The sequence below is a fragment of the Haemaphysalis longicornis genome, unplaced genomic scaffold (genome assembly GCF_048455015.1).
Source record: "Haemaphysalis longicornis isolate Haplotype H1 unplaced genomic scaffold, Haemaphysalis longicornis Haplotype H1 scaffold_5, whole genome shotgun sequence".
Taxonomy (NCBI): domain Eukaryota; kingdom Metazoa; phylum Arthropoda; class Arachnida; order Ixodida; family Ixodidae; genus Haemaphysalis; species Haemaphysalis longicornis.
In genome coordinates, this window is record NW_027526385.1 from 77,738,456 (window position 1) to 77,750,395 (window position 11,940).

Sequence of the window (11,940 nt, forward strand, 5' to 3'; positions counted from 1 at the left end):
AAGAATAGTCCATTTTACCGCAAACAACTTTATGCATGCCAGAAGAGTTGCATCGAGCGACATTTCAATACATATGCCACAGAATGAAAACAGCTGCCATATAAAAGTGGCAGACAATTCAGTCAAATGTTTATGGGATAAGTGCACAAGCACTGCAAACGAGAAGAGAGCATTACCATGTATGCGTCAATTGAACTTGTGTAGTGAAAGAGTATCACAGCTAACCTTTACCCTTTTCATGCAGCCTTCGTAGTGAACAGGAACAAGGTTGCAAGAATAGTCCCTATTACCGCAAACAACTTTATGCGTGCTAGAAGAGTCGCATCGAGCGACATTTCAATAACACATGCCAAAGAATGAAAACAGCTGCCATATAAAAGTGGCAGGGAATTCAGTCAAATGTTTATGGGTTGTATACGTTTTATTTGCACATGACATACATGCTCATCAAGTACAAGTACATAAATACATTTCATTACAGGCATGCATCGGAATGCAATGGGGGTAAAACAAAAAGAAGGTAAGGCGTTGTGACGATGTCATAGGAGGAAACAGTGGAGGACACCCAACAGCCCGACCACAACATGCAGCTTCACTAACAACATGGCCATCAGCACTAGTTGTAGGAACACCATGAAAAAGTGTAACAAAATGAACGCGGCTCAAATAAACCTTTCGAAAAGCCAACCGGGGGTCATCTTAAGTTGCTGGCCTCATCAGATTTTGCCATAAACAGCCAGGGTGACAATAAAATTTCACCAGTAATGACTACTTGTGTAAAATATCAACCGGTGTTTTAAGTCCTGTAACATTCTGATGCAACAAGGGCATTTTGTATCTGCTGTGCAGCATTTTTACATGTGGCCGTGGTCTACTGTGCGTGCCGATGCTTTGCGGACCTTTTTGGGGAGGGGGTGGTTTGTTAAACAACTCCACGAATTTACTTAATCAGGCCCTTTGCTCGAAACAGCTCTCTCATCAGTCCCTTCAGATAAGAGATCTCATTCTGCACCCGCTGTGCCTCCGACTGCAAGCTGACATTTGTCGTCTTCAGCTCCTCCAGCTCTTGCTCAACGACACTGAACTGCTGCTTCTTCTTCTGCCGATAGCGCGTCGCTGCGTCCTTGTTCTGAAGGCGCTTCCGCTCCTTGCGGCTGTTTCTGTCCACCTTTCGACGCCGTCGAACCGTGCGCTTCCTGCCGCGAGACGACGTGCTCGCCGACGCTGCGTCAGGCCCAGACTCCGAATCGGACCCGTTGTTCTCGGGCACGAAGTCCGCATCCATCGGATCGTCCTCTTCAGGGTCTGGGCTTCCGCACAGCGGCAGCTCGGGCTTCACATCTTCCGGCGAGGGGACTGAGCAGTAGCTTGTTGATGGTGTGAGGAGTGGGTCTTCCAGATACGTCGGACAAGTGCTGACGGGCGAGTCTGCGGTGTTGTCAAACGGCGATGCAGCGCGGCTGCTGGACTGGCTCAGAGGATCTGCAACAGCGATGACTTCTTCAACCGCCTCCTCGACGACGGGTGACCCGGCGCACTCGATAATCTCTGCCGGGCTGCTGCACTGTGCGAGGTAGGATGCCGGCCCGCCGATCTCTCCTTGGGGCGAACCGACGCCCAAGACGTAGTAGGGCGTCGGGGGACGAGAGGAGCTTGTGGGAGTGTCGGTGGTTCCCTGGTGGCCGGGGCTCTCGAAGTTGATGAAGATGTCGACGTTGGGGACGACGGCGTTGGGTGTCGGGGGAGTGCTGGGGGGAGGGGAGGAGTAGGGGGTGTAGCACTCCCAGTTGTCGGCCTTGGGAGCGCCACACGCGGGCAGGCTGGGCTGGAAAGGCGGCGCCGCCTGGACGTCGCTGGGCTCCAGCATCACTGCGGGCAGGTCATCGGGGAAGTCCAGCTGGGCCCAGGCGGACAGGTCCACCTTCTGGTCCAGCCAGTCTAGGTTGCCTGCGAGGAAGGTGGCACAGTGCGTTCAAGCGACGTGCGCTCTAAAATAGTGATGCAACGATTGAAGGCTGCAATGACATCAATGCTAAAAGGAAACGAATTTGTGATGTCTTCAAGATTTTGAGTTCACTGGGTTACCTACAAATAGGATATACTTAGCCCAAAACACTGGACCATCCTTAACCACTGCGCTTTTTCAAGCACATGTATGTGCACCCCACCCCCCCCCCCCCCCCCAAATGTTTAAGAATTTGCTCAGCTCAGCATAAGTAACAATGAGATGTCCTGTCACAGGCTTATCCAGACGAAATGACCAACACCTATACCCTATGAATTGCATCTCTCCCCCACACAACACTAAACACATGGCAGACTTTCCCCTGTGCAGTAGTGAAGTCTACCAAGAGCTTGACAGTGCGTAAATGTGCAATACACAATGAATGCTGGGCATTTCTGCTAACAAACTCCGACCTTTTTTTGTCAAGCACTCACAATTAACACCTCGCAGTTTGAAAAATTCGCGAAAGTTATGGCACTCGACCTACTGAGGACTGACTTGTATCGAGACTGAGGCTTGACTGTATCCACTTCCCTGTCTCCTGTTCAACTTTCCCACTTCAGACCTCACAATCTCAAAATTTAACAAAAGCCACAGCCCAAAACTAGACATATGCAAGACTGACTTCTCAAGGCCCGACTGTATCCACTTCCCTGTCACAGACATTTGGGAAGCCACGCTTGACGCACAAACATCCCTGTTTTCTCATTGAAGCACAACTTTGGACAAGCATTGCAGTTATAAACCGAAGTGAAAGTTCAGAAGTAAATCAATGAACCAATTGCTAGTGGCAAGCAGTGAAGCCACAGGCTGCACCAAAAAACACCGATTCGCTGAACGAGGGCGTCATGCAAAGACGTACCTCCATCTTCGAATGCATAAAGCTCATGCTCGGGGCTGAGCTTGGAGCAGCAGAGCTCCATCACCGAATCGAGGTCCCAATGGTCGTCCATGCTGTGCGGTCTGGACTCCTGCTTTTGAATGAGATGTCTGGGGTGCTAATCGGGTGACTTGTGGTGATTGGTCAACGTTTTGACTTGCCGGGGTGTAGGCAGGCAACAAGGCGTAAAAGCCTGAAAACCTGCAATAGACATCATGGGGAATGTTAGTCACCCGTAGCATGCGCATACCAAGTCAATGCCTCTAGCATCAGTGCTGGTACGTCCATTATGAAACACACACACACACACACACACACACACACACACACACACACACACACACACACACACACACACACACAAAGTGAAACGCACAAGCACATTCATATTGTGGGAACAACTAAGTGCTTTCATTTTCCATCTACAACTGCAGTTTGAAATTTGGCTAGTTGACTTGCATATTTTGACAAAAAAAAAAAAAACGAAAAAGTGCTCAACGACAACAAAGATTTTGTTCTCGTTAAAGCAGCCGTTGTGTTAACATTGTGAATTCCTTCTTTCCTGATCGTTTAAGGGCTGTTTTTCGTCAAAATATGCAGCAACTGCATTGCATCGGTGATGCCGTTTTTGTTTACAAACAACTTAAGTATTGGGACGCCCTTACCAGCGCGCAGCTCCATGACAATGCGTGTACAAACGTCAAGTGGACCAAAATCAAATTGGCATGCAATTGTTTCTGTCAGTAACCATGGCAAAGGAAAATTTCGACGCCCAGTGGAACAAACAAAACATGAACCAAATGTCTGTTGGATGCTCCTACACAAAAATTTGTAAGGGCAGTTGACTTCCATATTCCTTAATCTAGACCATGGAAGTCAAATCACCATGTTTGTAAAAGAGAGAGAGAGAGAGAGAGAGAGAGAGAGAGAGAGAGAGAGAGAGAAAAGCTGAAACAAGATACAAAACTATTCACTCTTCCTCAGTGCTGAGGTCGTTGCAAGTGCCATCTGGTCATAATATTTACAACAGCTACAATACGGCCTTTATCTTACCCCCACAACAGCTGTTGTAGCAGCTTTGAAAGAAATGTAGTTTCGCTTAAATCTGGTAAGATTTGTTTCGTGCCTGCCTCCTGCGCTCTTTTCCTCCCTCAGGGCGCTTTAAAGTCATTTTAGTATCATCGAAATTTAAGGGCGAATTAAAACAGGGACAAGAAAAGGGGACGACAAAGGCACTTGCACCTGTTTTAGTTCACCCTTAAATTTCAATGATGTATGTTCCCCAACTAGCTAGTCTCTACTTGTTACTTATTTTACTTTTAGCAATATCCACTGCTCCTCCCCAATGCAACTTCCGCTTGTTACATTCAAACTCCAGGAGTTTGGATTAGGATGGGTACTATTATGTCCTCAGGAAATGTGCTTAATATTTGTGGACTGCAGCTCTAACCATTTCGTAAGTAATTTTTTTCAAAAGCCCACTAAAACCGTGAGGCTTTAGAGATGCCTCCCAAAGTTTCCTTTCCAATGTTTGTTTCAACACTAAAAATGACGAACCTCTAAAACATGGGTGTTTGCAACTATTACTACCTTTTCCTGATAGTAACAGTCCTGTCCTGCCTGGAAACCAACAAGGCTACCACACGTAGGCAGTGTAACTAATTTTTATAAAGAGAAAAACAAAGGAAGTTCTCTATCTCGAGTGCTTAGTCCCAGCTTCAGCGTTGCGCTCCGACCAGCTCAGCGAACAATTCACACAAAACTGAGTAACGTATTTCCGGTGTCCACACACATTTCTTGTGTGTGCCAGAAGCCCATAAAAGCTGCAACAGGTTTTCATGCGGCCACTTAAAGAAATTCGACAGCTTTGCTGCTCACGGATTGGCTCTGCTGCTCACCATTCTCTACAAGTCATAGTGACCACATGGATGACACTTTCATATTTAGGTAACCTTGTTCTTTCCTTATTCCTTACCCAAGCGAAACCCCAGGAGGAGTTGAGCACGTGATACAGTGACCTTCAGGGCAGTGACGCCCCATTTTTTGTTACCTTTTAAAAATACAGCGCAATAATAAAAAAAAAAAAGACTGCCTGCTTTGTTTCTGACACTTGTAAAGAATCTTGTAAAGATCTGTAAAGAATCTGCGTCTTTTCATGACCAAAGTTTTGCAGATCTATCGTCGTGGTGTGCCAGCATCCACAATTCGGCAGACCATGGCAAACTCAACGACATCTATGTAAAATAGGAGAGACCAAGGGCCGCGACATCCCGGGGATACCGTGGTGTTTCTATTTGACGTGTGAAGGACTAAGTGTCTCAAGCTAGAGCTGCTGACGTGATAACGGGCACAGATTATGATAATCTCATCGGTGCAGCGATAATGATGATAAAAAGTTTCAACGATCTGGGGACTCCACTCAAGGCACTACTTGAGAAAGTGTGGAAAATACTCCCAACGTCAACCAAGATAACCAGCGTTGCAGTAGAGCAACCATGATCAAAGAAAACTTGCGGAAAAAAGGAAACAAGTACAAGTAGAGGGCCACACGGACTGTTCTGACGATGGTTTTGTGCTGGTTTTTCTTTGATCGTGTACCAACACGCCTAGATTTGCAAGTTAAGCAACCATGAAAACGTTGAAAGAGCCAAAGGAAAGAGCATTGTTAAAGAAAAGTGGATTCTATAACCTCAAATTTTAAATGTCTGTGTAGTAGATGACTTGCATCACAGTGGTGCAACCATGATGTTCAAGTTCAAGGAAGTATATTCAATAGCTTTTGAAATGTCTGAGTGGTATAAAATGCAGAGCAGTGCTTGAGAGCCCCTTCAAAGGGGGCAAGAGGTAGACGCCAAAAAGGCAGTTCGGTTTCAAGGAAAACACGGTTATCAGCAATGCCCCCCCTGAAACAATGGGCTTTATCAAACTGATACTCCACGAACACCTGCTGACCGGAAGCGCCAGACAAACCCACGTGAAAAAGAAAACTGCTCTTCGGGGCAGCATGGCACTGGTAACACGAGAATATGCACACTTATGACGTCTGGGTGACGTCACCGCCGACGTCAGGGCCGCCCAAATCGAGGGCAAGGCAGACAAGGTAAACGAACTCGAAAGTGGTTCCGGATTGTCGTGAATGTCACGCGTCGAGCAAGACGGATCGAATTACGCAGCCTGACCTTGCCTTTGGCTCTAATAAGTACTCGACAAATCGCCTGCCGCGTCATCAAGCGAATTATGCAATGCGCTGCAATGTAGCCTCTTAACCTTTCAGTCTCGTCATTCTACCAGTAGCCTTCATTTACTACAGATACACGCTCACATGACACACCAGCGATTTCTAAGAATTCAGTTAGAACAGAAAGTACGATAGGACATTTGTTTTGTGTCGATACAATAACAACGATGGCGCGGACGAACCCGGAAACGTAGCTGCGTGCGGTGGCTGCTTCGCATCGCGCCACCTCTTAATTCACACAGACGAAACGAAAGATGAACAAAAACTTACTCCATCTTGCTGGTTGAAGGTGCCGGCACCTTACGGTGCGAGCCGTGAAGCGCAACTATTCCATCACACTGGTGGTTCCCAGAGAGCAGAAAAATGTCGATCTAGCTGTGTCCGTGACATGAGGGCGAATGAGAATGTAGTCCGGCGACACGCGCATTTGGGATGAATCATCCGCAATTTTGCTACCTAATTTTCCGTCACAAGCACGTCATTAAGGGTTCATCTTATTTTTTAATGCTTAAAATGTGCTTTAAGTTATAAAAATAGTATGCGGTCATTGATTTCTGGCGAATAAAAAAACCGGGAATACTGGTTTATTTTCTGTTGCGGCGACGGTAGTAGTTTGGCAGTGCTCCGGCTCCAGCCGCACACGTGTGTCCGTACGGTAGTGCGTATTGCATCAGCCGTTTAGTGTAATTCTAATAACGCAAATACTTCTTTTTTCTCGCGTATAGCATTTGTGGGGGCTTAAGAGGCATGAATGCAATGCCTGCTGAGGCTGCCATTGCCATTAATTATAAATGCTTGAAATAAACAACTCCACATTTTTTTGTTCTGCCGCCATCAAACGCCCAACGCCATAGGCAACCTAGAGCTTCCATACAAGCCGCTGGCAGATATAACCATGCAATTGAATGCTGTGTCTTTTATTATTGAAACCACAGAAGTCAAAGATCGCAATATTCGTAGTTTACAGTTCGCATGCCTTCCACACCATCGCGCCCCAAGCGGACTTTCGAATCGTCTAGAGCGCATACACAGCTTGTTCGAGGTGGATAGATGTCAGCATATGTCCGCCATATTGAATGTACTCACGTTGCTAGACGAAATATCTGAGTGAGCTGCTGAGCGCTACCACCGTCTTCTTCGAGGGCCCGTATTCATGTTCCTTGTGATTTATAGCAGGGACGAATAGGAATCGAACAGTAGGAACCTCAAGGCACGTTTGACTATCCAAGCAGCCAATATTGTCTCCACGCTTGCTGCGACTCCAATCCACCACCAAGGGGTAAAAGGTTGCAGCTTATCTAGCGGAACCGGTAGAAGAATTAAGTGGCGCCAAATTCAACACCCATTGATATAAAACAAAATGCGATGAAAATGTTTTGAGTATGAATTTTTATTACCAAATAGAACGAAAATGGCTGTAGAAAGTAGAAAAACGCAAAAAAAGATGCAAATTACGCATTTCGGGTGACTTGAATGAGGTGTATTAAACTTCCGCACCAGCTTCAAGTGTAAACGGTGGCGAATATGCATTATTCGCAAAAAAGTGTGAAGAGGGATCTTGTAGGGGATCCAGAACATCAAAAGTTGCGAACAATGTTTCCGTAACCTTAACATTTGTCTCCTCCAGTGGGCGCAACTTTTCTATGAAGAAAGTTATGTGAGCGAAGCAAAGGCTAAAAAATATTTTGTTTTAACCAAAAGATCACACTATTCAATGTTATTTCGTCTTTTGTTCAACAGTACATGACGCTTTATTTCTCTAAAATTGAATCATCAAGGCTGCCATTTCTCTCCCTTTTTTTTCTTTCCATTTTTGCGGGACGCAGAAGAAGTGGAAACTAGTCGCGCGATTTACCTGACCAAGGCGGCTGTGGCCTGACCCGTAATTTAGCCGATTGCACCTTTTATCTCTGGGTTTTGCCACTGGTCTTCGCATCTAAATAAACTTGAACTGCGAAAAGTGTCAAAGCTTTCGCGTTCACTCGCGTAAGTCTTCTGACGGCCTTTGAGAGTATGCAAGACATTCATCCAAAGAGGCATGCGAGGTCGCGGGTTCGATTCCCGGCTGCGGCGGCCGCTTTTCTGATGGAGGCGAAAAGCAAAAACGCCCGTGTGTTCGATATTTCGGTGCACGTTAAAGATCCCCAGGTGGTCAAAATTAATCCGGAGTCCTCCACTACGGCACGCCTCATCGCCTGAGTTGCGTCGGCGCGTTAAACCCCACAATCAAATCAAATCAAAGAGGCATGCGGTGCGGCTCTCCTTCGAAGTTTTTAAGGAGCCATGAAGAGAAAATGCAAGTTTGTTTTATTCGAAAGATTTCGTGTTTTGTAGTGCCCCCAGCGCTTGTCCAGATGCAAACGATGCATTATTCACTGAGAAATTAATCAATTTAGGTTAAAATATTGATTTTCCCGCTAAATCGTTTGTTTCGGGATCTGCAATGACATCACAGGAACCGACCGCTCTGCAGCCTAGAGTACCTTATTTCACGCATCCGCCGTACAGGGTAGAGACACGTATACGCTGGTGGCACCGCCATTTTGGGTCGCTCGCTCGCCGCCGAAGCAAGTCACTGTCAAAACCGCGCAAAAATTATCGCCCCAACGCGGTTTACTGGCGAAGTTTGAATCATATTATCTGTTTCGCGTTGCTAGGTCTCGTGGGAAACGAAAAGAACAACGCGTTGAGCCCGTTGGCCCAATTGCGGCGGCACGGGACCGTTCAAAGGGTGTCTCCACCCTGTACAGCGGTGCTGGTGCGTCCCCGCGTTTCTTTACGTTACCAGAACCTAGATGGCGCCACCATACCATGGCAAGCCTTTGGTTTGTTTTTGACTGTATTTAAACCTGGCTTGTTTTTGTTCTGGGAGAAAATTATCGTTTCCTGAAACATTGCTCGCTCGACAAATATGGTCACGTAAGATACCGTTGCTTGCGTCAACCGGCCAGTGGCATCTGAGACAACCCCAAGCCCCGTAGTGCTGTGCAGCTAAACCAAGCATGAGCTGCGCAGTACGAACAGCAGTACGCATCAGTACTTCTATGTTTACATGTGCTTTCGTAACTTTGACTGTTTGTCCCATCATTCTTATTGCTTTGTAAAAAATTTGCCCTAAATTTAAGCGCAAATCACTCGTTCGGCTAGCTTCTAAGCGCTACCTAATTTGCGTCCGCTTGTGCCGGCCTCCGCCAATCGCAAAACTGACTCGAATGACATCATAGGTTCTGTTGCGGAAAATGAGCTGGTGGGTCGCATGGCCATTCCTTTTTTCCCTAGATATGTAGCTTATTTGAGCGAAGTTTACGTTAAAAGTTGTGTCAGTATGATTCTAACGAGGCAATCTTTTCAATGAACCAAACTTGTGTTTTCTCTTCATGGCTCCTTTAAACAAAGTTAACCTGCCCGTCGCATGCTCTGGGCAGTCCATAAGAAAATGTCCGATGTCACCTGTTACACAACACGTTGCGCACAGCGGTGAGGTGATAAGGTTCATCTCATGAAGCGACGCTGGTGTCCGCGCTGAGTTGGTCCGGTAGCGGAACAATAAGGATGCCTCTGTCCTATTCATTCCTTTGGTAACACAAGGTTGGCGTTGTAATCGCCACAAAGATCTGAAGTGTTCTGTATTGATGATTTTTAAATTGGCAGCGTCTTCTGCCACGCGCGTGGCACGAGCCACGCCCCCCTGGCAACGGCTGCTGCCACGCGTGATGTCATAATGACGTCATGAAGACGTCACAACACTAATAATTGCCATTATTTTGTGTAGTGTAGTCCGAAATACGCATTTTTTTATTTGTAGTACAAAATAACGCACCATTAAACTGCTAAAACTTTTCTAAACAAACAATTTTTGTTCTTGCGGGAGCAGCCGGCGATGCTGCTGCTGCTGCCAGCTGCCGTATCGCGTACATGGAGTCGCGTATCCGAAAGCGTGACTACAGTGCTATATTCCAGGCACTATAGCGTGACGAAGCTCCGATTTTCTCGGGCCGACAACGTAGATAAACCGGAGTTCATATTGTTAGAAGCACTATGTGAAAACGTGAGAAAGTTGCTTGTGATTATGTATTGCGTGGGGACCCAGCCAGCCTTTCCAGACCGCAGCAAAATAGCCGCTCTCGAGTAATGTTGACCTGTTACCGCTTGGTTATGCTTGGTGTACGCCGATGGTACCTACGTACAGTTTCAGCGTACGTGAGACGACATCGCACATCCGACTGGCCCCGTTCGAACAAGCTGCGTTCCACACAAGAAAAGACACCGTCCGAGCGTTATTCTGTGAACCTTCCGACGCATGTCGGCGCGGCGGCATCTGCTATCAACAGTTTGCACCACGGCAAGTTCAGAATGCTTAAATGGGCGACCTGAAATCGCGGTGTGTGTTCTCGAAATGCAGCGCCAAAAGATAATCGGAATGTACAGTGCCGAGGACGAAGGGTAGTGGCGGTAACTGTTTTTTTACTAGGCACATGTGCGCGTTACAGTTACAGACAATTGCGCCAAGAATAGGAAATGTAATCTTTGGTGTCCCCACACATGTACCGCGTACGTACCACTACAGTAGATCTCCTCTTCTGAAATATTAGCAAGGAAAACTTAGGAAAATCGGGAAGTTCTTATTTTCTAGTGGGCGAAATTTCAGCTTAAAACTTGTTTTACACCCAGGATTCGTTTTATGAGCAGAAAAGTCTTGTGAGCATGCGCCACAAGCATCATAATTGCGTGATATTCAGCGCTTAAAAAGATTTCCTAGTAGAAACCAAAGATTTCGTAGTAGAATACATGATTCTACGACAGTTTAGGACCTGCGACCTTCAAAAGGTAGACTAGCTAGGCGCTTCATCTCATAGCTACTGCACTGGTATAACTTTCACGTCTCACTGTACCGTGGTGTACGCTATGTTGGCCAGACTTGACTGAGTCCCTCATGCAAAGGAAGTTAATTCAGGACACCCAGACGATAGGGTCAGATAAGTCTCTCTGTACAGACGGTAATATCAAGGGTGTACACTTGGCCGGCCATCATATCTAATACACATACATGCACTCCAGCATATGAAAACCTATGGGTTCTGCACAGGCTCAATAAGCAACGTCAAAGAGAATCTTCAGATGTGCCTGGTACGTGAAAGCATCTACGGATTGTTTGTGTAAACAGGTATAAGCAGCGAGCATGCTGCAAATGTAATTGATAGGCAAACGTCAAGGCTGTCATGGGGCGAATTTAACAAAAAGAAATGGTGAAAAAGATCCAAATTTCAAACTACATTGATGTTATATGTGCATGCACTATAAACACAGTCATCAGTATGTTAACTGTACGTAAACACTCAAGTGATATGATCAAACGGAACTAGAGGCCCCACTGCAATCGCCCAGTTATGTTTCTTTGCAATGGAATAGGTCGGTATCTGTTAGTCACACAAACAAAATTCTGTGATGGCATGGAGAAATAGCTGGAAAGTGGCTATGGAGCTCCAGCTGCTTTACACATTTTCTGTAATACCAATTATTTGTTTGAAGTTTGCAATAAAATTGATGTCATTTGTTAGTCTTTTTAATGAATGAAACTTTTCGTGGCCACAAAACAGTGGTCGATAAACAAATGCTCACTTTCTTTGGTGGCTTGTAACGATTCACTAGAATTTCCCATGGCCAACCCAAGGAATCCATGGCTCGCACACTGCAGGGTAGTGCTAGTCCCCAAAAACATTTGACAGGAGGACTGGAAACTAGCACGGCCCACAGGCTCCGTAGGTGGAAACCAGTAGCCCACCCACACAGTGCCATAAAACAGCTAATGAATAGAGT

At 46.2% G+C, this 11,940-nt stretch overlaps 1 protein-coding gene across 1 annotated transcript; it reads right to left on the minus strand.

The window, feature by feature from the left end:
* Positions 1-794: 794 nt before the first annotated feature.
* Crc (bZIP transcription factor crc) lies at positions 795-6,533 on the minus strand. Its single transcript, XM_077670776.1, has 3 exons — positions 6,394-6,533; positions 2,868-3,086; positions 795-1,947 (listed from the first exon to the last, which is right to left on the minus strand). Exons 2-3 carry the CDS (start codon positions 2,956-2,958, stop codon positions 941-943), a joined length of 1,098 nt encoding a protein of 365 aa, XP_077526902.1. The 5' UTR covers positions 2,959-3,086; positions 6,394-6,533; the 3' UTR covers positions 795-940.
* Between the last annotated feature and the right edge of the window lie 5,407 nt (positions 6,534-11,940).

Excerpts from the sequence above, each read along its gene's own strand:
- Crc (XM_077670776.1), bottom strand. The coding sequence starts at position 2,958 with ATGGACGACCATTGGGACCTCGATTCGGTGATGGAGCTCTGCTGCTCC. Across the intron at positions 1,948-2,867 it reads TTATGCATTCGAAGATGGAG|GCAACCTAGACTGGCTGGAC; the intron begins GTACGTCTTTGC and ends CCTTCCTCGCAG.